At 63.4% G+C, this 27,109-nt stretch overlaps 2 protein-coding genes across 10 annotated transcripts in view; one reads left to right on the forward strand and one right to left on the reverse strand.

Annotated features, from left to right (window-relative positions):
• Nucleotides 1–23,999, forward strand: TSPAN4 (tetraspanin 4). Of its 6 annotated transcripts, none has more exons than XM_066372186.1 (9): nucleotides 1–108; nucleotides 5,845–5,944; nucleotides 9,584–9,663; nucleotides 19,305–19,496; nucleotides 20,527–20,601; nucleotides 22,161–22,262; nucleotides 22,393–22,524; nucleotides 22,646–22,729; nucleotides 23,570–23,999. In XM_066372186.1, exons 3-9 carry the CDS (start codon nucleotides 9,601–9,603, stop codon nucleotides 23,636–23,638), a joined length of 717 nt encoding a protein of 238 aa, XP_066228283.1. In that variant the 5' UTR covers nucleotides 1–108; nucleotides 5,845–5,944; nucleotides 9,584–9,600; the 3' UTR covers nucleotides 23,639–23,999. The 6 variants fall into 6 exon arrangements, with proteins under 6 accessions (XP_066228283.1, XP_066228330.1, XP_066228388.1 ...); XM_066372233.1 differs by lacking the exon at nucleotides 1–108 and adding an exon at nucleotides 1,328–1,462; XM_066372291.1 differs by lacking the exon at nucleotides 1–108 and adding an exon at nucleotides 1,553–1,671.
• CHID1 (chitinase domain containing 1) overlaps nucleotides 23,619–27,109 on the reverse strand; it is a 22,627-nt gene continuing 19,136 nt past the window's right edge. For all 4 annotated transcript variants that reach the window (XM_066371922.1, XM_066371869.1, XM_066371824.1 and 1 more), the window contains exons 11-13: nucleotides 25,859–25,939; nucleotides 25,655–25,697; nucleotides 23,619–25,472 (exon numbers count right to left, since the gene is read on the reverse strand). In XM_066371922.1, coding sequence (XP_066228019.1) covers nucleotides 25,374–25,472; nucleotides 25,655–25,697; nucleotides 25,859–25,939 — 223 coding nt within the window. In that variant the 3' untranslated portion in view covers nucleotides 23,619–25,373. The remainder of the gene's footprint in view (nucleotides 25,473–25,654; nucleotides 25,698–25,858; nucleotides 25,940–27,109) is intronic.

A 27,109-nucleotide genomic window follows, 5' to 3' on the forward strand; every position in this document is an offset into this window, starting at 1 on the left:
CGTCCCACCTACGGCGTCCGAGAGGGGCCGTCAGAGCTCGGCGGCACACTTCGCGTTTCTCGTGTCGGCATGACTGACAGCTGCGCGGCGAACGGACGGCGCGCGCAGGTACAGCGTCCGCCAGCGGGGATGCTGCCGGAGTCCCGCCGCCCGCGGTGTCTGAGACAGGACCAGGCTCAGGCCCGGCCCCGAGCGAACCGGCGCTTAACCCCGAACCGAGCCGCAGCAACAAGTGACGGGGCCACCCTGCAGCGGGCGGGGGCGGAGAGGGGCTGGCCGGTGGCCACTCGGCGGTCTTCCCGCTGCCCCTCCTGGCCAGGCCGGGAAACGGGTCACCCGCCCGGAACCCCGCTGCTCGCAGCTGCCGGGGGGTTTCTCTGCGGCTGAGTTCTGGAGTCCCCTCGAGGTGCCGCCAGGCCCAATCGACCTGTAGCCCCGACGGCAGGAGGGCGCAATGGGAGCAGTGGACCCGTTCGCGCGCTTAGCGGGCGGCTCCTCCCCGCCAGCGCCGCTTCGTTTCGCTTCGGCCCACGGCCCTCCTCTTCCCTTCCCTTCTTCCTGGAGAAGGGGCTGGGGGCGAGGGGCCGGAATGGGTGGTCTGCATCCGCTGGATCTCCGCGATCGGAAGATGTCAGGAGCGGGGTGGAGAGGGCTGTCAGGGAGGGCGTCGCGGAAGAGGTGCCTTCTGAGATGAGCCTTGAAGAACCTAGGATTTCACCAAAGATGAGCCCGACTGTCTGTGAAGGTGGGCAAAGGCTGGCCAAGAGAACCCTTGAGCAGAGGCCTGGAGGCTGTACCTGTGGGGTAGCTCCAGGAGACAGGTCTGCCCTGCTAGGGCCAGGTTAGGTGGTACAGCTGGCGATCCGGCAGGAGCCGTGGAGGACTTACAGGGAGGGGATGCTGTGCGTCTGGGAATGGAATGGGGTGGGGTGTGCCCCGTGATCCTGGGGCCGAGTCTGGGAGTAGGGTTTGCGCAGGAAAGGTTCCCTGCAGGCGGTGAGTTTTGGGTTGTGGAGGATGGATGTGTTGCAAGTGGCACCTGTGACTTAGGGTGTGTGTAGGCTCTGGGCAGGTTTGCTAGCCTGGGGCACCTGGATCTCTGGTTTGGATCCCAGGTGTTGGCTAACTGTCCTCTCAGACCTTAGTTTGGGGCAGGGAGGTTGGGGGTCCTCTGGGTCCTGGGTGGAGCTGACCAGAACTACCGCCTGCTTGGAGTTTGTTCCTCCACCTTTGCCTGGGCCCTGGACAGCTTCCCCAGTGGCATTTGCCATCCCCCACCCTGCCACGTGCAGAACCACGAGCCTAAGCCACTTCCCTTCCCTGACACCCCTCAACCCCCACCCACTGACTGGACGCACGCACATCCTGTCCTGGCCAGAAGGGTAGGATAGGGGGCCTTGAGTCACAGTGGCCTGGGGCCATAGCCAGGGTTCAGCTACGGAGGCTGCTGAAGGCTGTGGAGGTGAGGGGGAGACCTGGAGGGCATCCGGGATGTCAGCTGGGTGGACCTTCGGGAATGGGTGGGGGCAGAAGGCTTCCTGGAGGAGGGGCCCACAGCCTGTCCCACGGCTGTGCCTGCCCTGAGCGGTTGTTTACTCCTGGAGAGGGGAGCGAGCCTCCCGCCCTGATCCTGACCGGAGCCAAGTTGACATTCCTGGAATTCTGAGAGCCGTATGTAGATTTGGGGGCGGTGGCAGGGTCCTTTTCCTGAGCTCCTCCCTCCAGCTCCCTGATTTCCCAGGAGAGGCCATGGGGACCAGAGCGGCTGTCCCTTCCCGGCCAGCCGGTGTGCATTGCCTCAACACACTTGTGTGCCGAAGCCCCTCGGGACACTTGGGGCACTCAGTCCTCCGCTCAGCTCTACCCACGCGGGACCACAGGACCCCCCCGGGGAGCCTCAGAGGTCAGCCCTGCCCCTTCACCTTGGCTCTGAGTAGCGTGTTCAGGCAAGAACCAGGTTCTCTTTAAGGTGGTGAGGGACTGGAGGGAGCCATGGGGACCCGGGTCACTGGTGGGGGTGGGGGTGGGACTCTCTACCTGCCTGCTGGGGCAGTTGGGGGCCCTTGCTTACCCCCTTAGTGAGGAGTGTCAGCACAGATGTGGCCCAGGTCTCTGGGGAGAGCCAGAGGAGTGAGGCACCGCTGTTCCGAGAATGGGTGTCCTCCTGTCCCCAGTGGCGAGGGACATGAGGGCAAGCTGTGCTCATGTGTGGTTTGGAACTCCTGAGCCATGTTTCCTGCTAGAAAGGGTCACTTGAGGGCAGGCAGGGGACAAGGGGAAATCAGAGATTGAAGTTTTTGATTCTGGCCGCAGCCTCGTCCTGGAAAGAGGCCCCACCCACTGGCACTGTTCACGGCCTCAGTTTTCCCAGGGATGAAACCAGAACCTTTCTGGCTGGAGGGTCCTGATGTGGCCGTGTAGACGCGGGTTCCGGGCTCGGCCCGTGGCTCCGCTTGCTTTGGGTAGGTGTGTGCTCACAGAGGACGTGCAGGGTAGAGTGGGGTCTGCGAATATATTGATACATGCTTGGACACCTCCCCAGAGTCAGAAGGGGTCACCCACCTGCTGCGCCCACACTAACTCCCAGGGCCTGGGGGGCTGGGAAGTCATGAGTGGTGGTGTTTGCAGGTGAGACTGGGCCTGAATGGGGTGCTAACCTAATCACCTGGGCATACCTGGGCCCATGATGTTTGGAAACATCACTGCCTGCCAGCCCAGTCCAGCAGCCCGGGCCTGATACGGGCTCCCTGGGGCTACTGCTCTGCAGGGTCCAGATGGCCGCCCTAGGGGCATTCACGCCCTGGTGGGCATACCCTGGGCACCTGAGGCAGGGTGCTCCCGGGGCCTTGGCAGGTGGGAAGACACCCCCCGGGGTCCTAATGTGTCCCCCAACCTCTACATAGCCTCCAGCAGAGGAGTGCCTGAAGGTGAGGAAGGCTTTGAGTTTGGGTTGGCCTGGGTGGGCCCAGGAGGCGAAGGGAGGCCCTTAGTGGCCTCTTCCAGGGGGTGTCCCCTAGCCCCTGAAGGGGGTGCCAGCCTGGTGTTTGCAGGCCCCTCCCGCAGGCTTGGGGCCTGGGTGGGCGCTGGAGGCAAATGGAGGCCCTTAGTGGCCTCTTCCAGGGGGTGTCCCCTAGCCCCTGAGGGGGTGCCAGCCTGGTGTTTGCAGGCCCCTCCCCCCGGCTTGGGGCCTGGGTGGGCGCTGGAGGCAAATGGAGGCCCTTAGTGGCCTCTTCCAGGGGGTGTCCCCTAGCCCCTGAAGGGGGTGCCAGCCTGGTGTTTGCAGGCCCCTCCCCCCGGCTTGGGGCCTGGGTGGGCGCAGGAGGCGAAGGGAGGCCCTTAGTGGCCTCTTCCAGGGGGTGTCCCCTAGCCCCTGAAGGGGGTGCCAGCCTGGTGTTTGCAGGCCCCTCCCCCCAGCTTGGGGCCTGGGTGGGCGCTGGGCCGCAGGGGCTACAACAGCAGCAGCAGGAAGGCAGCACCACAGGCCTGTTTGTGTTGGCTGGGCCCTCCCAGCTCCTCAAAGCCGCCTCAGAGCTGCCTGGCCTCCTCTCCACCCTGAGCTGCCCCTGCTGGGCTGTGTGCTCCGGCCAGACCCTGCTGCCCCTCCACCGCTGAAGCTCAGCGCGGGCCCCTGGCGATCAATCGCCCGTCTGTCTACCCCAGGCCTCCAAGTCTGCCTTTGGGCACGCTCTGTTTTGGCATTTGGGCAGGTCCTTCTTGGAGTGGGCGTTGGTCTGGCCAGGTAGGTGCCCATGGCCTCTGTGGCTTACACTGCCACCCACCATGGGGTCCGGCCCAGACTGACAGGCTGGGGTTTGTCTTGGGGCTCTCATGCAGCCCTGTCCCTGTGGCCTGTAAGCTGTGCTGCTTTGGGGGACCCAGGCCTGTGAGTCCCTGCACTCAAAGGAAGCCCAGAGTGGGGAGTAGAGCAGGGAGGCTTCCTGGAGGAAGAGGCTGGGCCTGGGTGAGGGAGGGAGCCAGCTCAGGCCTTGTCCTGCTCCTTCACTCATGCCCTGACATCGGGGTTGTTTCTGGGCTGCCAAGGCTGGGGGTGAGGGCCGGAGATCATTCACAGAGGGCCAGGGGTTGCCTTGGGGGTGGGGGTTGGAAGTGAGGCTGGGCAGTCATCACATTCCTGGTGTTGGTTACGGTCCTGATACGTAGGGGTCCAGAAGGATTGTGGGACCATGAGGGGTGCTGGAGGAGCTACCCTTTAGGGCCTGCCCAGGCAACCCTGCCACCCCTGCCTCTCCCGCCATGCCCAGGTCTGGGGGTGGGGACATGCAGACCCAGCCTGTGCAGGTGGTGGGTGTGACACATGGTTTTTAGCTTCTAAAGTGTTGCTGTGGGCTTTGGGCCCTGTATCCCTGGGGAGGAGTTTTATTGAAGAAATGGCTGACTGGTGGTGGCGCAGCGGTTAGAGCATTTTCCCAGGATGCTGAGGACCCAGGTTCGAAACCCCGAGGTCGCTGGCTTGAGCACAGGCTCATCCATCTGGAGCGTGGGCACAGGGTAGCCGATTGGAGCATAGGATTCACAGGATCCCATGGTTGCTGGCTTAAGTGCAAGGTTGCTGGCTTGAGCAGGGGGGGGTCACTGGCTCAGCAGGAGTCCCCCCCACCCCAGGTCAAGGCACCTACGAGAAGCAATAAATGAACAACTAAAATGCTACAACTATGGGTTGATACTTTTCATCTCTCTCCCTTTATGTCTCTATTTTTCACTAAAATAAAAGGAAAAAGAAAGTGGGTGGGACAAGTCCTCCTTGTCTTACTGGACTTGAAACCCTTATGGACCGTTTATCCTCCGCACAGTGATTGTGGTGGGGTGGGGTGGGGGGAGTCTCAGGGCCTGTGGTCCAGGCACACCCTCTCCCCACTGTGGTGGGTGCTGTTCATACCCCCCTAACTCAGGTTGGGATTCTCACTCAGGCTGCTTACAGGGAGGAGCTAGGACCCTCAAAGTGGCCTCCTGTCCACCCCAGGCGTGTGTGAATAGACCGGTCATACCAGGGTGGCATTTCTGGCCTTTGCAGTCCCTCCTGCCCCAGCCCCCGGGTTGGCAGAGCCCTGCCTGAGGGTAAGGTGCGGGGGGTGTGCTTAGGAGGCCCTCTCCCCACACTCTCTAGTTGGTGCGAGGACGGAGCCCCAGTAAGAGCTGAGGGCAGATGAAGAGCCTTGTGACTCATTGCTGGCTGGCTCTTTTTTTTTTTTTTTGTATTTTTCTGAAGCTGGAAATGGGGAGAGACAGTCAGACAGACTCCCGCATGCGCCTGACCGGGATCCACCCGGCACGCCCACCAGGGGCAACGCTCTGCCCACCAGGGGGCGATGCTCTGTCCCTCCGGGGCGTCGCTCTGTTGCGACCAGAGCCACTCTAGCGCCTGGGGCAGAGGCCAAGGAGCCATCCCCAGCGCCTGGGCCATCTTTGCTCCAATGGAGCCTTGGCTGCGGGAGGGGAAGAGAGAGACAGAGAGGAAGGAGGGGGGCGGTGGAGAAGCAAACGGGCGCTTCTCCTATGTGCCCTGGCCGGGAATTGAACCCGGGTCCCCCGTACGCCAGGCTGATGCTCTACCGCTGAGCCAACCGGCCAGGGCCGCTGGCTGGCTCTTTGGGGAGAGCATGAGGTTGGTGGCATGTGGAGCTGAGGGGGCAGAGTGCAGGGCACCTGTTTGGGGCTGCTGTTCAGTGGTGCCCTCTGCCCCCCCCCCCTGCTCCATCTCCCCTGTAGGGACCTGGTCCCCAGTGCGGGCGGTTCTGCATCCCCTCGGGCCTGCCCCATGTCTGGGAGCCATGACGGGGGCGGGAACAAGGCACAGCCTCCATGCTGCGGGTCTTCCCTCCACAGAGCTCCCGCCCGCCTCGGCTGTGCTGACCGCTCGCCCTGCCGCTGGCCCACCTTCCGGGGTGCTGCACACTGCCCGACTTCCTTCCTGTGGCAAGCCCAGGTACGTCATGGCCTGGCTGGACAGTGGGGAGATCTGGGTGCACCCACGTCTGGCTCAGGATGTGGGATGGCTGGACACTCTCCTGGCCTGGGACGGGCCAGGCTGGCTAAGCAGAAGCTTCCTGAGTGTGTGCTGTGCTGGGGCCCCACCTGCTGTAGGAAGGGGACTCCTGTGGGGGAGGGGCTGGGCTTTGGGGACAGGGTCACTGAGGGAGCCCCCTTACTTGGCCACAGTCCTGATGTGCCCGTGTCCACACACAAACTGACCCTAGTGTGCTGGCTTGAGTTTTCATCTCAGTCACACTCACCTGCTCATCTGGAATGACGGGCACAGGGTTTTGCAGATGGGGAGCAGGGATGGTAGGACTTTTGGGGGACACTGGGACAGCATCGGCCGAATAAGTGAGGTGGAACTGAAGGCATCTTGGGTGCTGGGCCCCGTGTGGGAACCTAAGCCAACCCCCCCCCAATGTCCCTTCCCTGCGTGAGCCCCAGTGTGATGAAGGCATGGAGAGGTGAGCCCTATGGGAGCCCTGCCTATCACTGCCCCCTCCGGTCTCAGCCACGGGGACCCCATTCTTGTCCTTGAAGGCCCTGCCCTGGGAGCCAGGCCCCTGTCCCCCACCCTCCTCTGGCCCCAGGGTCTTGGCGGAAGACAAAGATGAGGAGCCAGGCTGAGTCTGTCTGGGCCTGGGCTGCAGGGTCCTGGGTGGGGATGGCTGTCTTTGACCGCGCCATGGGGGCCGGTGTCTGTTAGGATACGTGTGGTGAGTTTTGACTTCTGTGATGGGCAAGGGGGCTCTCCTGGTCAGCTCCTGGCCCACCCCCAGTCCTCCTGGCCCCTGAGTGTGCTCTGAGCATACACCTCACACACTAGTATGTGCAGGGACTCCCACAGTCTTGAATGTTCCCTCCGTGGGTGCGTGGGGCTGACTGATTTGGGCCATGGGGAAGGTGGCCATAGGCCACCTGTGCTCACTGGGCCTCAAGTGTTCACTAGATGCCACTTGCTCCCTGGGCAGAGGTGTGGACAGTGGTCTCTGCAGGGTCCTTGCGGGGAGCCATCCACTGGGCTCTGGTGCCTGGTCACTGTTGTGTTCTTTTCCTGGGGCCACGACATGCCAAAGAGCCATGTGAGGGGTTGTCCAGGAGGGCCAGCAGTGTGGGCTGGGGCTCTCCTGTCCCCGTCTGCTGGGGACAGCTCTGCTCGAGGAGCCACTGCATGGACACGGCCCTGGGGCCTTGAGCTGCACGCAGTTCTCCACGGAGCCCTTGGGGTGCGGAAGAGGGCTGGCGCTAGTGGTCCTGGGAGGGGGAGCCCAGACATCCAGATGGTCCTGCTGCGTGGCAGCCCCCCACCTGCCACCCACACCCCTCAATCTCTCAAGCTGTCACAGTGCCCGGGGGCACCCCTCCTCTTATCCTCCTTTTCCCCCTTTCTGCCCCTCCTTTCGGCCCCTCTTCCTCATGCCTCCCACTCCTCTCCCCTCCCAGCTCTTGGGGACCTTGAGGGAGTCTTTCTCAAGATTGCCCCATGGGGTGGTCATGACCAGTGGGCTGTTGTGACCAGGTAGGCCTCAAGTCCAGGGTACAGGGCACATCTCTGCCTGTAGGCCACCACCCTCTCCCAGGCTCTCCTGCCTGAGACCAGAGGGAGGGAGCTGCAGGCCTGACGGAGTGGCATCTGGGGCGCATGCTCACAACTCCCCGACTCCAGGAGGCCCAGAGACTGCTGTCCCCCATCAGTGGTGGGGGCATCTGTCCCCGTCTGGGATGTGGGTGTGTGGGTGTGGACCTCTAGGCTGTTCCTGGTGTGTGTGTCTGCACGCCAGCAGGTGTGTACATCACCCGTGCTTGAGCAAGGGGCACTGGTGCATGTTTGGAGAGTGTGCAAGTCGCCTGGGCATCTGTGTCTGCTGGGCTCGTGTCCATGTCCTCATATGTGCGTGGATGTTCCTGGGGTCCGACTTCCAGCTTGGGCTGGTGCAAAATAAAATTTGGGCCCATGGTTCAAAAATTATCAAGAATTTCAAAATGGTATCAGTGGAGCTTCAAACCAGCGAGGGCTCCTGTGTGACTGCATGTGTCACATGCCCTGCGTCCTGCCTGGGGAGGCAGGGTCTGGGAGGGGGCCTGGCAGCCCACCCTGGCTGGGTGGAGGAGCAGGGTCTTGTCTGGTGTTGATCTCTGGGCCTGGAGAGGGCTGCCCACCTTCCACGGGGCCTGTCTTTGGGTCCCAGGTAACCACCCCAGAGCCCCTGTGCCCAGGCCCCTCTCTTTAAGTCTGAAAACTTCCCTGACCCGCCCTTGCAGAGTGACCCACCCGACCCTCCCCAGCACCCAGGGCTCCTCCAGAGCACCCTCCCTGCTAGCCCTCTCTCACTTCGAGTCATTCCAGGGGTTTCTCTTTTGAACCGAAGCTCTGCCTCCCCAACTATTGTCCCCACAAGTTAGGGAACTCAGGCTGACCCCTGTCTTCCCAGGTGCTCCTCCCCACCCAAGCTGTGAGCTGCAGGAGCTTTGGGGTCCCAGCGAAGTCCTCACCCAACCCAGGCTGGAGGTGGGGGAGGCTGCTTGGAGAGGGCGCACCCCGAGAGGTGTTGGGCTATACACTCCCTGGCGCTACGTCCTACCTCGCTCTGGTCCGGAGACCTGGGCCCGGGACCAAAGCCAGAGTCGCCCCACGTCGCCACCGGACAGCAACTGGGTCGCTCTTTCATTTACCTAGTTCTTCCCATACCGGGTGCGGTTGGAGGTCTCCAAGCCCGGCCCGGCCCTGGGGTCGGGCGCAGTGCAGCCGCGGGTGAAGGCCGGGGGCGTCGTTCCCGGGGCTGAGAGCGGCCTGGGACCAGCTCCCAGCCCCCCGAGCCCAGCCCCCTCCAACCCTTCCCCTGCCCTCCGCAAGCATCTTCCCCTCCGGGCTGGTGAGCCGGGAGGGGAACACGAGGGGCGGTGGCGCGCGCGGAGGGGTCGGGTCGGGGTGGGGGCGTCGCCCCGGGGCCGGGATTGGCCAGCGCGGGGCGGGCGGAGCGGTCGGATTTGCCGGAGGCACGGCAAGGAGGGGAGGGGTCCGCGCAGGGCGGGAGGGCGGTGGGGGCGGGGCGAGCGCGGATTGGAGGGTGGGCGCGGGGCGGGGCTGCGGGCTGGGCGGGGGGCTGCGGCGGGCTGGCGGGGCCGCTGTTCCGGACCCGCCGCCGGGTCTCGGCTGAGAGGCGTGCGCGCGGCTGCTGCCGCAGGGGCCGGGGGCGCCGGGCCGGGGCTGGGGGGGCCGGAGGCCGGGGCGAGGGGGCGCGTGGGGCCGAGAGGGCCCGGCCGGCGGGATGCGACTCTCGGGGGCGGCGGGCACGGGGCGCTGAGCCCCGCGGCGGCGGCTCCGGCGCGATGCGCCGCTCGAGCACGGACGAGTCCACGTACCGGCGCAGCCCGTCGCCGGAGGGCAAGGAGCCGGGGTTCGCGCGCGGCGGCCCCTTCCGGCGCTACAGCAGCCTCTATGGGCGCGGGGATGGCGAGGACGCCGGCGGCCCCTTCTTCGGTCTGCACGCCAACCCCGGCCCCAAGGCGGCCCAGGCGCGCTACACGTCGCCCAAGGGCACCAAGTACGTGGTCTTCTACCTGGACCTGTCCTTTATCTTCCTCCTAGAGCTGAAGCGGTGCGGCATGGCGCGCGGCTGCCTCCAGGGCGTCAAGTATCTCATGTTCGCCTTCAACCTGCTTTTCTGGGTGAGTGGTGGCGGGCCGCCCCCCCCCCCCCAGGGGATACCGGGGACCCGGGTCGGCTGCGTTGATGGGGGACCCGGGGAGAACGGAGAGTAGCTGCTCCGGCAGGAATGGGGCGGGACACGCGAGTCGCAGATGAGGGGTACCTGGTGTTACAGCTCTGACTGGGGACCAGGTCTGGACCGGCCAATGGGGGGCTGTTTCCGGTGGGTGGGGAGTCCAGCCGGGCCTGTACATACACCCTGGTGGGCGGCTCTCCCGTGTCCTTGTCTCCTCTTCCTTAGATGGGATGTGTCCCACACGTGCATGCCCATTAGGGCTGCGTGGGTCACTGAGCCGCACCTGCCAGGGGTGCCAGTTCTGGTCTGTATGCTGGGACGGGCGTGTCTCTACTCTGTCCCCTTCTCTCCCTCCCTGCAGCCCGAGTTCTCTCTCCCCCTCTCCCTCTCTTTCTTTCTTTTTAAATTACTTACTGATTGTAGAGAGAGAGAGAGGGAGAGGAAGTGAGAGAGAAAGATCGATTTGTTGTTCTACTTAGATATGCATTTATTGGTTGATTCTTGTGTGTGTCCCGACCGGGTATTGAACCCTCAACCTTGGCATATCCGGATGATGCTCACCAGCTGAGCTACCTGGTGAGGGTAGCCCGAGTTCTTTCTTTCCCCTCCCCCTCCATCGCTAAGTGGACTGACCTACTAGGCCCCAGAGACCCTGGGTTATGAGGGAATGTAAGGGTGAGGTAGTCCCTCAGTCTCTGGAGGTGCTGTGGGGAGGGAGAGGGACCAGCAGGGCAAGGTAGCCCACCATGAGTGTATGTGGGGTGTCTGGCCTGCCTTCTCCCCCAGTGGGGTGTGTGGGGGCCTTCCATAACTTTTGCTGAGTTGGGTTTGGTTTGCTCAGACAGGAGGTGCCCATGTCCAGTCTCCAAGGTGCTAGGGCTACAAGGTGACTCTTTCCCCCATAGCTGTAGGGAGGGTGGTGGGCCGGGGCTGTGGCTGAGGCAGTGGTCACACCTGACCAGGTTGGAGAGAGCCTGGTCAGGTCTAGGGCTCCACTGGCTGGGCTGGGGGAGGCTTGTTGGGGAGAGGATGCCAAGGTCACTCCCTGTTCCATCATTAATTCCTGAGCCAATTCTTCCACAACTGGGAGTAAGGAGGTGTGGCTTGAGCTCCGCCTGGGCTGTGGACTCCAGAAGGAGGCTGTATTTGCATGCTCATTTGCATGCTAATTTGCATAAGGTCCACTTAAGGCCAAATGCCTAGAAACCCAGGCTCATCTTTCTGCACATCCGGGTCCCTGGTTTCTCTTTGACTCATTTGGGAGGGAGTCAGGTGTCACTGGGAGAGGCAGCTAGCCTGGGGCCAAGCATAAGAGTATGGCCCAAGAAGGCTCCTGCCTCAGATGCCTGCTTCTAGAGAGGGTCACCCCAAGAGTGTTCCCTGCAAGAGGCTTCTGGGAGGCAGCAGCCCAGGCCCAGAGCAGAGGAGTATCTTGGAGGCCAGGACCCCACGGGGAAGGGGTGTGGCATGGGAGGAGGTGGGGGACATTCACCAGCTGTAGTGGGCACCAGCATGGCTAGCAGTATGGCTGCAGATGACACGGTGACCAGAGCTGGCAGCCATAGGTGTCCCGGTGGTGGGCATTGTAGGTTGTGGATTGATTGGTGGGGCAGGGGTTATGGGTTGTAGGTAGTGGTCAGGTTCCAGGAGGCAGGCAGGACCCGCTTCTCCCTTCACCTGCCCTCCTCAGTGGACACCTGCCTGCGTGGAGGAGAGGGGGTCCCTCCAGGGGCCCTGTGCTCAGAGAGCAGCCCACCCTAATGGGTCCCCAGGGGGTGCTCTCTGCCCTGTGAGCCCCCCAGGAGTTTTCACCAGCTGCTGCAGGGCTGACAGGCTTTGCCACCCGCCCCCCACCCCACCCCCCATGGAGAATGCCGTTCTCAACTGAGAGAAGAACAAGCCAGGACCCCCTGGACCCTCCCTGGGCTGGGCAGTCCAGTTCCTTCTTACCGTCCCATTGCATGTCCCAGCCAAGCCAGCCGGGCTCTGCTGCATTCTCCTCCCTGCCCAGCCCTGTGCCTGGTGAGGGTTGGAGACCTGAGGTCAGAGGAGCCTGGGCTGCCCACAGCCCACAAAGGCACACTGAGGCAAGCCATGCAGAGAACGGTCAGGAGGCTGGGCATGACATCCAGTGAGCCTTGTCACTGTGCACGTGTTGCTGCTGGTGACAAAGGCTGCGGGGGGCGGGGGGAGGACTCTTTCCCTGAGACCCTGCTCCTCTGCTGCCTGGGGGTGTGCCACCCTACAGAGGGGAGCCTGTTTTTGCCCCCCAACTATTTTTCACTCTCCCTGGGAGACCAGAGAACAGAAGCTCCCCTTCCCCCTGTCTTGCCTCAGTCTACCAACTAGAACTGACCGTAGGAGTTGGGGCTGAGGTTGTAGGAGGAGGGGAGTCCCTTTGGGCTGGACTTCAAGACCCTGTCCTGTGTGAGCCCTGCTGATCTTGTCCTCCAGTACCAGTCTTTGGCTACAGCTGGGGTGGGGACGGGGACAGCCCTACCTTCCTCGAGGGGCTGCAAGGCGGGTTGAGTGCTGGAGGCCCTGGGAGTGAGCCGGGCAGGAGGCCTCCAGGCCGCAGGAAGGTGCAGGTGCAGACAGGGACGGTGAGGGGTTCCCAGGGATGCCTGGGAGAGGCTGAGGGGGGATGGAAGTGAAGGTCCCACTCCGTGCACTTGCTGAGAGGTTAAGGTGCGGTGACCTCTCCAGCATCCGCTCGCCCTTGTCTCGGCTCTCCTATCCCTCAGCCCCAGCCTGGCACCCCTTTTCTTCAGGATTCACCTCAAAGCTCCTATTCTCCCAGAGACAGAAGAAGAGCCCCACCCCCCAGACCCACACCTGCCTTCCCCTGGCAAACGGCCCTCACTGGGCAAGGACGGCCCCTTTGGGGAGAGCTGCCCTCCCCTGAGGTGTGTACAGGTGGTGGGCAGCTTAGGGGCAGGGTCCCTGAGATGAGATGAGGCCAGGGTTGTCTTCCGGGGTCTGTCCTGGTGGCCAGGGCCCAGTGCAGGGCCTGAAGTGGGTGGAGTGGAGTGCCTGAGGCTGGCTGCCGTGGGGGAGGGGACTGGCAGGCCCTGGGGAGCCGCTGGGTTAAGCAGCTGCCACTCAAGCTCTTCCTTAATGGAGGTGGAGGCAGAGGCCTCGGCGCTGGGGGAGGGGGAGGAAGCACTCCCCGTCGCCCCAGCTCAGGTCTGGGTGCTCAGGGCTGCCGTGGGAGCAGTTACTGTACTCCTGGCACCGTCTGTCTGAGAGGTCTGGGTGGTCTGAAAGGTGGGCCTGGGTGGAGACAGGTCTGAGCTGGGGAAGGAGAGGATGCGCCCACGGCCCCTGTGTCCCCCCCCCCCCCCACGTTCCCTGTGGCCCAGCTGCCCCCCCCCCCCGGCAGGTGGCGGGCCCAGTCCCCCTTCTCTGCCTCTCCCCGGGTGTGTGGCCTCTGGGGGGGTCAGAGCCCTGGCTGCCAGCCCTCGGCCACTGTGGGACCCTGGGCAAGTCCTGCCCTCCTTGGGGCCTTGGTTTTTCCCTTTGATGAGCCGCAGGTGACGTCCAGCTGGGCACCTGAGACTGGTGGAGGACAGGACCCACCAGGGGCAAAGGGTTCTGCAGCGCTGAGGCCATAACCTCCCCCCCCCCAGTCCTCCTTGCAGTTGGGGAAACTGAGGTCACAAGGGCAGGGCCAGTGAGCCTTCGGACCTCAGACCCCATGGAACTGCTGGCCCAGCGTCCGGGGGATGCTGGTGGCATCCCTGTGCCTTGGCTCGGTCCCTTCCCTGTGACTGGGTGGGGCAGGACAGGGGGTCCTGGTGCCTGGTGGCCACAAGGAGGGGTGGGTGGGTGAGTGGGTGGATGGGTTCTCCTGTGGGATCAGGTCTGGAGGGTGCCTGGCAGCCGTCACTGGTGTCCCCAGGAGGTGGGTGTTTGGCTGTCCTGGTCGAATTGGGTCAGGAAGCTGTAGGACAGGTGTCTTGAGTAAGATCTTGTCTCTGGGGCCAGAGGGCCCTTCCTGCTGTGGGGGCATGACTGGCATAGCCTTCTGAACACAGGCAGGGCTGGAACCTGAGGCTGGCACAGTTGTGTGTGCTCCAGTGGGTTGGGGTGGCATCAGTCCATCGGGGCCCTGCCTGCCCAGCTATGGTTCTAGCTGGCTCTGGTCCTGCCTGTCCTGGGTGGCTGCAGCAGGTCTGCCTGCCCAGCTATGGTTCTAGCTGGCTCTGGTCCTGCCTGTCCTGGGTGGCTGCAGCAGGTCTGCCTGCCCAGTGACTCGGACGGGCTCCACGGGAGGCTCTGAGGGTCCCAGGAGCCTAGCCTGCTGTGGTGGTAAGAGGCAGCCTGCTAGGCCTCCATGTGTATAGAATCTTCCAGACAAATCAGAGGGATACTGGGCTGCCAGTCGGGTGGGGGCTCTGTCTGGGGCAGAGCTATGTGGCCTCGGCTGCTAAAGGGGGCCTTGGAGGTCAGGAGGTCAGGAGGTGGGTGGGGGGTGGTCCCAGTCCCTGCTTCATCATCCACCCTCAGCCACGGCCTTAGTCTCCAGCTGGCCTCAGCGCTTCCTCCACGGCTGCCCTGAGGATCAGGCCCACGAGGGGCTGGGCCTGGCTGCCTCCCCCAACTCTCCACCCCCAAGTAGCCCAGCCATGCTCCTGCCTCTCCCCGGCCTGCCCCCCTGGTCTCAGGGGGCCCTCGGTCAGTGGGGCTGTCTCCCAGATGGACCAACGCCGGGTGTATTTATCTCAGGGTCTTAGGGTCCCCTGGGGGCTCCAGGGTCGGGACCTAGAGAACAGGATTGATGAGGACATGGGGGTCACTGGTGCTGAAGAAAATAAACTCCAGCCAGTTTTGTAGATTTAAATTTTTTTAAAAGAAATTTTATTAATTGATTTTTAAAGAGAGGAGAGAGAGAAAGAATGGGGGAGGGGGAGGAGCAGGAAGCATCAACTCATTGTAGTTGCTTCTCGTATGTGCCCTGATTCTGCCAGTATGGGGTTTTGAACCAGTGACCTCAGCATTCCATGTCGACCCTTGATCCACTGTGCCACCACCTGTCAGGCTTACTTGTTGATTCTTATGTGTCCCAACTGGGGATTGAACCCCCATCCCTGATGGATGGGGAAGATGCTCTTTCCCGCTGAGCTGCCCGGCCTTGGCCAATGTAGCCGTTCTTGAGCTGTGTCTCGATGGTGCCCTCCACCCTGCCCAGCCCCCTCCCTACGGCTGTGCTGGCCGCTAGCTGAGGGGCTTCTGGGCACAGGCTTGGCCCCTGCGGGTACCCAGCCCTCCACCCCATCCCAAGGACGTGGCCAGCTGCCCAGCCATCTGCCGCACTGAGCCGTGTGGCCAGAAGGCCCTGCTGAAGCCCGCCCCACTGCGGGCCTGGAGGTGACAGCACCACTGACCATGCCCTCGGGCATCCTGCAAAGTACACAGAGGAGGAGGTGACAGCACCACTGACCATGCCCTGGGGCATCCTGCAAAGTACACAGAGGAGGAGGGGCAGCAGGAATGGGGTGGCGGTCCCACCGTGAGGGCAAGGACTGGTGGTGTGCGTGGGAGGGAGACAGGGAGGCCCCAGCTGACAGCAGGCCTGGGGTGTGGGGCCCTGACAAGTGGACCCTCTTCTCCCAGGCTGCCATGGGGTTGGAGTCCGGTCCTGGGTCCAGCTGGGCTTTCCTGCCTGGTTTGGGAGTGGCTCCAGCCAGTCAGTGCCCCAGGCAGTGAACAAGGGGGACGTTGGTCAGCTTGAGGGGAGGTCCTGGGTCCAGCTGGGCTTTCCTGCCTGGTTCGGGAGTGGCTCCAGCCAGTCAGTGCCCCAGGCAGTGAACAAGGGGGACGTTGGTCAGCTTGAGGGGAGGTCCTGGGTCCTCAGCTGTGCTGTCTCAGCCAACCTGACCGACCTGGGTGGGGACGACACACAGGAGCTTCTGGCCTCTGGGGACCTCGACCCCATTTATCCTGCGTTTGATGTTCTGTGTCTGGGCGTAATGGGGCCCGTTTTCTCCTGCCCTTGGAGGCTATAATTTTCTTGCCAAAATGTTTTATAAAAGCTGCACACACAGAGACATTTCATAATTACAGGTAGTTTTACTAAAGCACGTGCGTGCGTTGTTAGTGCATGTGCCTGTGAGAGGTGTCAGGGACCGTTCTGTGCATACGTGCTTGAGTGTGTGTGGGGGGCCTGGGGGGGCTTGTGGGGGTGATGGGTCACCGGGTCGCATGCCTGTGACGTGTTGCGGGTGACGCTGTGTGACAGTGGGGGGCGTCTGTGGCAGAGTGGGCCGTGTGTTTGTATCCCAGGGTGTGTGATGGCATGTGTCCGGGTGACAGCCAGTGGGCGGTGCCTCTCTCAGGGTGGAGGCGAGGACATTTCATGGAGTGTTCATTCAGGAAAGATGTGTCCATCAAGGCTGGCAGCGGCGCCCACCCCTCCTGGGTCTCCCGGAACCTGGACGGCCCCTTCCTGCCGTCTCTTTCCTCGTCCCCCACTGACGCTCTGCCAGGCGCTGTCTCCCTGACCCCTCCCACGGGTCTCCGCCGGGGAACGTGGTCTCGTTTTTCCTGCTGACAGGAGCCATCTCCTGCCCTCGCCGGCAGAGCGTGGACAGTCTGGGTTTTAAATAACAGGTCCAGCACCTCCCTCTGCTGAGTGACCTGCCCCAAGAGGCAGCCCTACCCTTGTGGCTCGGACTGGGGGGCTCAGCCTCCAGTTGTGATCCTCTGACACCCAGAGTTATGAATCTGGTGAGGGGCTTGGGATTAGCCCAGACCCAGCAAGTCACTGTCCTCTGGCCAGAGAGGGCCTGACTTCCAGGTTCCTGCACAGGAGGGCGGCCCACCCTGTCCTCTGTCCAGAGACGGCCTGACCTCCAGGTTCCTGCGCAGGAAGGAGCCCACACTGTCCTCTGGCCGGAGAGGGTCTGACTTCCAGGTTCCTGCGCAGGAAGGAGCCCACCCTCCCTGCCCCCGTGCATGTCTGCGCAGTGTTATTTCTGCGCCTGGTGGCTGTGCCCCAGTGGGTGGCCCCAGCTACAGTTCCCCCCTGGGGGGGCCTTGGGGACCCCACGGGACCCGGAGGCAGTGGGGATGAGATGCTTGGGGTCCGAGGGGCATGGGGGACAAGAAGGGGCGTAGCAAGGCGGGCAGGTGGGAGAACCAGATGAGCCGGTGCCCGTGCCCGCCTCCTTGGTGACCCATGATGTCACAAGGGGCACCTCCCAAAGGCAGGCTGGGGACGCCCAGAGGTGCGCCGGTGGTCCAGGCTTGCTCCCTCTCTGTGACCTCGCCTGTGGTCAGCACCATGGACAGTGCCGTTCCTGGGCACCCGTAGGGGCCTGTCTCCATCCCACCCTGCAGGTGGGGGCCCCGTTGGTCTCCCTACAGCCAGCACACCCTGCCCTGCCCAGAGGCTGTGCCCACACCCTGTTCTGAGGGGAGGACGTCCCAGGGGGCTGGGGTGCAGGCGCCCCGGTGTGTGGTGAGGTATGAGGAACCACTGCAGAGTGAGGGGGGCACAGACACCTGGTAATTTGTCCAAATACAGGGTCCTGGACCCCCCATCTGGGCAGCCTCCCAGGCCTCCTGAGGCTGGCCAGAGCACCAGGTTTGATCTATGCCGAGCTGGACACTGCCGAGACTGAGGCATGTGTCACACGTGGCCCTCTGGGAACCACCAGGGTCAGCCCCCACCTGGTGCCCGTGCACGCCCCGCCCTGCCCTGTCAGATCTCCTGCCCGCTGCTGCAGTCCCCGCCTGGCCCTTGAATGGAGGGGCAGGCGCTGTGAACTCGGACCACAGGTGGAGGAGGCCTGTCGGAGGGTGCCTGGCACCCGGTGGCCACTCAGCAGAGCTTCCTGGCCCCGCCCTGAGCCAGCAGCCACATCAGAAGAGGTGTCTATAATTTTTAGACGCCCTTGTTTTCTGGGGAAGGTGTGGTTTGCCCGGGGCTGGCTGGGCCCGCCCCTCCATTGACAGGTGGGCATTTCATTGGAGGCTCTCCTTCCATTCAGCCTGGGCAAGGTCCAGAGGTCCCTAGACACCACAGGAGGCCAGCACTGAGCTGTGTTCCCCTCCTTCCCCGCCCCCTGTATTTGTGGTGCCCTGCCAGCCAGCCAGGCCTAATGCACCACGTGCAGGCTCTCCAGTGGGTTATGCAGACAAGTGGCAGCTCCACCCCCACCCCTGCGGCCAGGCTGACTGCTTACGGGGGTGGGGGGCGATGACTTCCTCGGGCAAGGGGCTTAGGGCCTGCAAGGCCTGCCTGAGTTGTGGGGTTCCTGTCAGAGTGGAGGCCCCCGGCCTGGGGAATGGGCTGGGGGTGTGCAGCTATCTCCTTGGGACTGGCTGGGCAGTGGGTCATCTCCCAGCCTCAGTCCAGTTGTCTGGGAAATGGGGCGTGAGTTGGGCTGTTGAGTCTTGGAGGGCTTTTGTGGAGTGATGCGAGCCTGTGGTGGCCCTGGGTAACACCGTGTCCCTTGGAGTCTGAGGGCCCAGCCTGTCCTGGGTTGTGCACAGTGAGCACTCTGAGGAGTTAGACTTCGTGTCTGGGACTCTGCTGCCGGCTGAACCCCTGGGGTCCGGGGCCAGGTGGCCAGGAGGCTCTTGGGCCCTAGGAGGGGTACCAGGTCCCACGCCTGTCCAGTCCAGGGCTGCCTCGCTCTTCTCAGAGCCATCAGCCATCGGTCCCCAAGTGCTGGTCAGCATTTGTGGGGGTTGCCTGCCCCTAGCCCAGTGGAACACATTGTTTCAAGCTGAGCCAGCCCAGAGCCCAAGGCCTCAGTATCTGAGGGTGAGGGCCTGAGCCATAGCCCCCTCTGCCAGCCCTGGTCACCCCTGCTCCTCAGGACCAGGCGTCCCTGTCACCAGGCAAGGCCAAGCCCTCTCTGGGTTTATCACCATCTTGTTTTCTCCCTCTTTTCCTCTTATTTTAATTGATTCTTGTAATAATGAGCAATTACGAAATTCAGTAAGAGCTCCAGGGAAGGAGGAGGCAGTGAGGGTCAGGACCCGGACACTTGGGGGGCCCGGCCAGAGCTTTGGGGCTTACACTTACTAGGGGACGGCAGGGGATGCCCAAAGGGGCCCACAAGATGTTATTTGGAGTCTCTGGGCCACCCATTGGGAAGCCAGATTTTAGGAAGAGTGGGTGTAGGGTCCTGTTGAGTCCTCTCTGAGGGAAGGTCTCCCAGGGCAGCTCAGCTCCAGGGAGGATGAGGCGCTGGACCCGTCACGAAGGCGGCAGGGGTGCAGGAGGCTCAGGCGTGGTTCAGGGGTGGAGGAGGATGCTTCTTGGAGGGGTGGCATTTAGGGGGACCCCTGGGACCCCTGCCCAGGCTGCCTCAACAAGGCCCCCCATTCACAGTAGTGTCTGAAGACCACCCCCTCCCACCAACCACACTGTGACCAAGCCATGGTGTGAGACCCAGCTCTCTCGTCCCTGGGGCTGTGGACTGGGGACGGCTGGGGGTGTCGGGACAGGACTGGGAGGACGCCTGGCCCTGGGAGGGCAGCGGGCAGGTGAGGGTGCCTGCAGGTTAGCCCTGGGTGCCACCCAGACTGCTGCCTCATTGCCCCCTCCCTCCCCCTGTCCTGTGATTCCAGTTGGGAGGCTGTGGCATCCTGGGGGTTGGCATCTGGCTGGCCGCCACGCAGGGGAACTTTGCCACCCTGTCCTCTTCCTTCCCGTCCCTGTCGGCGGCCAACCTGCTCATCGTCACTGGCACCTTCGTCATGGCCATCGGCTTCGTGGGCTGCATCGGGGCCATCAAGGAGAACAAGTGCCTCCTTCTCACCGTGAGTGTGGGCAGGGGGGCTCCCTGACACACGGGCTCCGCCTCCGGGGAGTGGGCTTTGGGGGCTGGGCGCTGCTTTCAGAGATGGAGACAGCTTGGTGGAGGCCTTTCTTTTTTCTTTTTTGTATTTTTCTGAAGTGAGAAGCAGGGAGGCAGACAGACTCCCACATGTGCCCAACCGGGATCCACCCGGCATGCCCACCAGGGGGCGATGCTCTGCCCATCTGGGCCGTTGCTCTGTTGCAACCAGAGCAATTCTAGCGCCTGAGGCAGAGGCCATGGAGCCATCCTCAGTGACCGGGCCAACTTTGCTCCAATGGAGCCTTGGCTGCGGGAGGGGAAGAGAGAGACAGAGAGGAAGGAGAGGGGGAGGGGTGGAGAAGCAGATGGGCGCTTCTCCTGTGTGCCCTGGCCGGGAATCAAACCCGGGACTTCCACACGCCAGGCCAATGCTCTACCACTAAGCCAACCGGCCAGGGCTGGGGGCTTTTCTAGACAGGACAGGGACATGTGTGCACCTGTGTGCCAGGCAGGGTTCCTCTAGCCTGTACTGGGCCTGTTCTTCCCACCACTGCCCCTTTTGGGACCCCCTCCTCAGTTCTTGTCCCAGGCCTCGTGGCCCCGGGACCCTTTGTTGAGAGGCTTCTACCCTGAGGGGTGTGACGGGGGCGGGGTTGCGGGGAGTCGCTGCTGCCCCACCCCCCCAGGCCCCATGGGGCATCGCTCTGCCCACCTGCCCACTGCAGGGACCCTGCACGTGCGCATGAAGAGCTCCAGAGGTCGCACAGACTGGATGGAGCCTGGAGGTGGGGGTGCATCAGGGGGCATGGTCTCCAGGTGTGGGGACCTGGCCGGGGTTCCTGGCAGCACGTGGGGCTCGGTGACCTGGCTCTTGGGAGGTGGAGGCCGCATGGCCTGGGCCGGCTGGGGCCCGGGCCGGCTGGGGCCTGGGCTGGCTGGGGCCCGGGCCGGCTGGGCGGCGTTGCTGAGGCCTGTGCCCGTCTCCCCTGCCCCCCCCCCCCCCCCCGCAGTTCTTCGTGTTGCTGCTGCTGGTGTTCCTGCTGGAGGCCACCGTCGCCATCCTCTTTTTCGCCTACACTGACAAGGTACGTCCCCTCTGCCCACCAGACTTGGAGCTGGGGAGGGGCTCTATCCTCACCACCCAGGGAGGGGCCACAGCAGGGTGAGTGGCAGGCTGTCAGAGACCCCACGCTCATTGTGGAGCCTGGGCCCAGGGTTTGTTTTTCGGTTTTTGTATTTTTCCAAAGTTAGAAGCAGGGAGGCAGTCAGACAGACTCCTGCATGCACCCGACTGGGATCCACCTGGCATGCCCACCAGGGGGCGACGCTCTGCCCGGGCCAGCTTTGCTCCAATGGAGCCTTGGCTGCGGGAGGGGAAGAGAGAGACAGAGAGGAAGGAGGGGGGGAGGGGTGGAGAAGCAGATGAGTGCTTCTCCTGTGTGCCCTGGCCAGGAATCGAACCCGGGACTCCTGCATGCCAGGCCGACGCTCCACCACTGAGCCAACCAGCCAGGGCCCTGGGGTTTGGTTTTAACCGCAGCCACCAGAGCCAAGCCTGGGGGAGACTGTGGGCCTTGGAGGCTCGGTGGCGTGCTGGGGCCTCTTGTGTGGGACAGCAGGTGAGCAGGTGAGCAGTGCCTAGTGCACTCTCAGGGGAGCCCCTGCTTCCTGTGCCCTCAGCTGCGTGTTACCGCATTTCCCCACGTCTAAGACGCACCTTAATTTTGGGGCCCGAAATTTGAAAAAAAAAAAGTATTACATAAAACTATTGAACTCAAGTTTTATTTATTATCATCAAGTTCATACAACTCCTCATTGCTGTCAAAACTGTCCATGAGCTTGGCCTCACCTGTGTCTGATGACGAATCCCTGTCTTCATAGATCGCCTGTCCTCAGTTCCATCCGTGGCATTTCAAATGCCACCGCCACTAGATGAGATGCACCCAGTTTTTAGACCCCAAATTTTTCGAAAAAGGGTGCGTCTCATACATGGGGAAATAGGTAGTCAAATGGGAAACACTCCCTTCTCCCGCTGATTTCCTTAACCGTTTATCCCTGTCAGGAAGGGCTCATTGACCTGTGTTCTTTTTTTGCTCATCTGTTCTTCTTTGCCAAGGGTGCTCTTTCAGCTGGCTCTGTCTTCTTGGCATGCCCCACCTCATGCACTTTTTGGGGAGCACTTCCTTTTTCTGGCACCAGGAGACGCTGCTGGCCTGTCCCGGGCATTTCCTGTCCAGTGGGGACCAGCCATTTCTCCCAGGACCTCTGGTCCCTTCCTGGAGAAAGGTCTCAGGGACTGAGTCCAGAGTGCTGGTTTGGCTCTTGCCTCGGGGAATCGGAGCTTGGCGGCCCTTCTGCCAATGGCAAGGCGATGTGTGTGCACCGACCAGTGTACAGAAATGCTTTGAGTACTGTGCACCTGTCCCTGTGTCTGTCCCTTAACTGAGTTCACGCGGCTGTGTCTGACTCTGATCCTGTGCCCAGCACAGGACCAACGGCAACGGTGCCAAGGGCCAGGGTGCTGTGGGGGGCTTCTGAGAGGAGGTGACTCTAGGGAGGGGGACAGAGGGCAGGCGGTGTGGGGTCTGGATGAGGGAGGCCTAGCCGGCAGGGGGTGGCCCTGCTGACCTCGCTGCGCCTGCAGATCGACAGGTACGCACAGCAAGACCTGAAGAAGGGCCTACATCTCTATGGCACCCCGGGCAACGTGGGCCTCACCAACGCCTGGAGCATCATCCAGACCGATGTGAGGGGGCAGGTGGAGGCGGGGGCGGGGCGCGGCCGGGCAGGAGGGTGGGGCGTGGCTTGATCCGTGGGGCAGGAGGCGTGGGGTGTGCCGGGTCCACACGGTCCCAGCCCCCGCATCCTTCCCGCAGTTCCGCTGCTGCGGTGTCTCCAACTACACGGACTGGTTCGAGGTCTACAATGCCACGCGCGTGCCCGACTCCTGCTGCCTGGAGTTCAGTGAGAACTGCGGCCTGCACGCACCCGGCACCTGGTGGAAAGCGGTGAGCCCACGCATGCTCCCTCTGCTCGCCCCCGGGGGGAGGGCTGGGCCCTGGCTGGTGGAGGGCCATCCTTGCAGTGGGTGGTGGACGCCAACCCCAGTGACGCCCACTCTTTCTCCAGCCCTGTTACGAGACAGTGAAGGTATGGCTTCAGGAGAACCTGCTGGCTGTGGGCGTCTTCGGGCTCTGCACGGCGCTGGTGCAGGTATGGGGGCGGGGCCTGCCTGGAGCCCCCCCACCCCTGACCCGGGAAACACAACAGCAGAGGCCCTGCCCCCTAGGGAGCCCATATTCCCCAGGCAGAGGTGGGGTTCATGGGAGATGGTCAGGGATCCCTCCATTGAGGGGGTGACCTTTGATGTCTGAGGGACAGATGAGATTTCCTGGGCCCCTGAGCAAACAGCCTCCCTCTCCTAGTGGACACAGGTGGACCCTGTGCACTGGGCCAGCCCTGTTCCTGCAGCCCCAGCCGCCGTGGTGGGTGGTGGTCACAGGCCCGCCTGCCCAGGCCCCGAGAGCCATGTCCAGGGGGTGGTCCCTGTTCCCCTGCCCCAGTTCCCAGGACCCCACGGCAGTCCTGAGTGTCAGCAACCTGGGGACCTGGAGGCCAAACCGTGTCAGTCAACTTGGTCATCAGGGCAGCCATCACTCTGGGGTCCCCCGAGAGTTAGGGGGAGGTTGAAGCCAGACCAGATGGACACTCAGAGGTGATCCGTGGGCACAGATGAATGGGCAAGGGCAGAACACGGGGCCTCTGGACAGGTGGGGGAGGGGTGTGGCCCAAGACCCAGCCTGGAGCTTACGAGCCCTGCAGCCCCCGAAACCACCAGCAGAACCAGGGTGGCCCAGCTGAGGGGAAGGTGGGAGGAGCCATAGGAACCCTGAGGTACCCCTCTGCCTGTGATGGACCCCAATGGCCAAGGGTGGAGCAGTCACCCCCAGAGGAGGGGCCAGGCCGCCCAGGAAGCTGTGGGGCAGGACCCCCCCCCCCCACCGTGTGTGGTTCCATGGAGCAGTACTGCCCAGAGCCCTCGTGTCCCTGCAGATCTTGGGCCTGACCTTCGCCATGACCATGTACTGCCAGGTGGTGAAGGCCGACACCTACTGTGCGTAGGCTGCTCACTGCCCGCCACCGCTCTAATGCCAACAGACACCGCCCACCAGGGAGATGACCTCGTCGTACTGCCAGCCTGTGTGTGGGGGAGGGGAGGAGCAGGCAGCTGGGACCCCCAGCATCCCTGGCCAGGCCTCTGAACACCGGCCACAGGGGGGCTGGGCAAAAGGGGTTTCTGGCACCTTATAATTCTCACATCCATGTATTTTCCGGAAGAGTGCTGCCCCCAGACCCTGTGCAGGGCAGGGGCGGGGCTGCTGCTGCTGGCCCTGGTGCTTGGATGGGGCTGAGCCCTGTCACCCACATTCCACAGGGGCCAGGGCAGGCTCCAGTGCATCTAATAAAGTGCGTGGGCAAAAGCCCCCGGTGTCTGTCATTAGGGGGTACACGCACAGGTCCAGGTGAGCTGCCCAGGCCAGTGGGCCTGGTGCATCTGAGGACAACCACAAAAACCTCCATCAAACGAGCTCCAAGAAGTGGTGCAGAGGCTGCAGGAACCGTCACGTCTTCCTGACCCTCCCACATCCAGTGCTAGGGATGGCCTGTCCCCCCCCCCCCTGACATGGGGAGGCCTCTCCCCGCTGCCCCTGAAGTGTTACTGTAGCACTGTGCAGAGGAGGTGAGCTGTGGGGAGCAGAGCAGCAGCTCTGACGGCAGGGCAGGGCCTGTGTGGCGCTGGGGGACTTGGAGACAAGCCTGCTGGTAGAGCCTCGTGCTGTGCCCACCTGCCGACCCCACACAGACGGACACAGCCGACACACTGGCTTCTCACAAGAGCCTTGCTTCACCTGTCCCTCCATTCAGGCCCAGCCCTCCTCCACCCTGGACCTGGGGGACTGGGTCCGCTTCCCAGAACCCACCTGAGGGCAGGCCTGGCCAGGCAGCCCAGGGACTCCTGCACGGACTGGTGGTGGTGGTAGTTGGCAGGGTCTGTCCAAATCACCCTCCCCAGCCCCTACCTGCAGCCCACCCTGGCTGATTTGTGCCCACACCCTGACCCCAAGGACAGACACTGACCCTCTTTCATGCCATGCAGTGAAAGAGGGGAACATGACCCCTGCTCCTAGGAGTCCTAGCTTGGGACCCTAAGAGCTCCAGAGACCCAGAGCTTGGGGTGCAGCACGAGCTCACACACAGCACCTGGTCAAGTGCAGAGCCAGTGACAGGTCTGTGCTGGGGCTGGCAGGCCCACTGAGGTGGCTCACAGGGCAGTGGGGGTGAGGGGCGTCCTTCCCAATGTCCCACCCAGGGAGCGTGGCTCCACCCACGGGCGATGGAACTGGCCAGTGTGCTGCCATTCCTTACAAACCAGAGCCCACGGCACACACGGGCTCCTAGGGTCTTTCTGTTGTCAGGGTCCAGGGCCCAGGTCCTCTGAGCTGGATTTCTGCAGGGGACCCACATGCTTGGTACAGGGAGCAAGCAGGCAGGAGCTGGCGTGGATGTGGGAGGCCTGGGGTTGACATGGGGTGGGGCTGTCCCTGCATAAGTCCAGGTACAGAAGAGCGTGATTGGTTCCGAAGCCTCCAAACCCAGTGAACCACGGGCCATGTGTCACCCTGAGGGGCGGGGACTGTTCTCAGGGTGTGTCCCCTGGCCAGGCTGCCCCTCATCTGAAGAGGCGGGCGTCCCCACCCTAAGGACTGCAACAGACACGGCGAGAAGACAGAAGTCTGTATTTCACAGGGTCAGGACGCGCTCCGTCACGTGGAGCACGGCTGCCCCAGCACGGTCCCTAGAGCAGGTCGTAGAAGTAGTCCAGGCCCTGGCCCAGCTCCCAGATGGACAGTCCGACGCCCAGCTCCCTGGCCAGGTCCAGTCGCATCTGCACCGACTGCGGGCAGGGGGGGGCGTCGGCCTCCGCCCCTCGTCCCGCACGCAGCCCCCACCGGCCCACCCACTCGAAACACACTCGGAGGAGAGCCGGTCAGACCCTGCACTGACCCCTCTGCCCACCTCGGCCTTACAGAGTAGAGGTCACCACGCGGAGGGCGGCGTCGCGCTGGGCCCACGTACCTTCAGAGTCGGGTAGAAGATGATGTGTCTCCCGCCGCGGCTTCTGCAAAGGACGGGGACACCCGCCTCCTGTCTCTGGTTCTCCTGGCCCCCTCACTTCTGCTTCCACCCAGGTCTCAGGTCCCCTTGGAAAAGCCCCTCCGTGGTTCCCATTTTTCAGGCCAGGGACCCCCTCTCACCCTAGAGCCTTGTCCGGACACTCACTTTTTGTACTCGAGAAAGTGCTCTGCGGCCTGGCTGTCCCACACAATCCGCGGCCGGTGCTCCTTCAGCGTCTGGATGTACCTGTGGAGGCCGGGCGTGGGCGTGGCACCCTCCCCGGCCCGCCCAGTCCCCGAGCCCCCTGGACAGAGTGGAGGCGGCTGTGGCTGTCATGGGAGGGGGGAGGCCACCCAGAGGGAGGGAGGGACAGGAGTGGGGCCCAGGCCTTCCCGGGAGTCAGTGGAGGCCTGAAGACCCACCAGAGGCTCATTCCACATGGCGGGGGTGGGGGCGCTCACCCCACTCTGTGCGCCCTGTACAATGAATCACTGTGAATCAGTGATGTCCCTGACTGCAGGCAGCCCCGCCCTCACCTTGGGATAGTCCTGTGGGGGGCACAGCACCCTTCCTAGGTACATCTGAAGGGAGGGGACCTCCCTTCTGACCCCACATAGCACTGCACGCTCTTCTCAGACTCCTTGTCTCCGTCACAGAGACGCAGACCCCAGGAAAGGGGCTGTGGCAGGCATACAATGCCACATCAGCCAAGACTTGTCACCATAAATCCAGCCATGGGGGACCTGTGGAGGCTGTCTGCGCCCACAGCTTGTGCGAGCCACAGGCTCCGAGACTCCTCGTGGGAACAGCAGGTGGGGCCAGGTCAGGCCCAGCTGAGAGCAGAGAGGAGCCCTCCCTGTGTGCGGGGGCTCGCCACACTGGGCACCAGGACCCACAGATCTGGAGGACGAGCTCCCACCCCCGTGGAGGATGGAGAGGGGCACCTGGGGGGGTCTAAGCCAAACAGGGGAGAGCCCTCCAGTCACCCACCCTCACCCCCCACGGGCGCCCAAAGCACACGAGTGGAGCCTGTGCCACCACCCAGACCACCGCCCTCCCCAGAGGCAGGGTGACCCCGGCCTGTCTTCTCTGCCCGGTCCCCCTCAGTCCCCTCTGCAGGACCAGGGCAGGCGCAGACGACCCCCATCTGCCCTTGAGGCCTGAGAGCAGCAGCCCTGCAGCGTCAGCACTGCCTGCCGGGCCCCAGGGAGGCCGCTGGGCTGGCAGCATCTGCCCCGGCCTGGAGAGGCCAGGGGTGCAGGGCTGGGCAGGGCGGGCTCCTGACACAGTCCAGCCACACCCTTGGGCCCAGGGACCCATGCTCCACCCACTGGCTACCCTGACTGGCTGAAGCCAAGTGCCTGCCAGCCTCCCTCCCCGTCAGTGAGGGGGCACAGGGGAGAGAAGTTGGGGGAG

This window comes from Saccopteryx leptura, chromosome 1 (assembly GCF_036850995.1).
Source record: "Saccopteryx leptura isolate mSacLep1 chromosome 1, mSacLep1_pri_phased_curated, whole genome shotgun sequence".
NCBI lineage: Eukaryota > Metazoa > Chordata > Mammalia > Chiroptera > Emballonuridae > Saccopteryx > Saccopteryx leptura.

Bases quoted from the DNA above. Each gene is read 5' to 3' on its own strand.
- TSPAN4 (XM_066372066.1), top strand. From the start codon at position 9,325: ATGCGCCGCTCGAGCACGGACGAGTCCACGTACCGGCGCAGCCCGTCG. The intron at 22,525-22,645 runs GTGAGCCCACGC...CTCTTTCTCCAG, and splicing joins CCGGCACCTGGTGGAAAGCG to CCCTGTTACGAGACAGTGAA. The intron at 22,730-23,569 runs GTATGGGGGCGG...GTGTCCCTGCAG, and splicing joins TCTGCACGGCGCTGGTGCAG to ATCTTGGGCCTGACCTTCGC.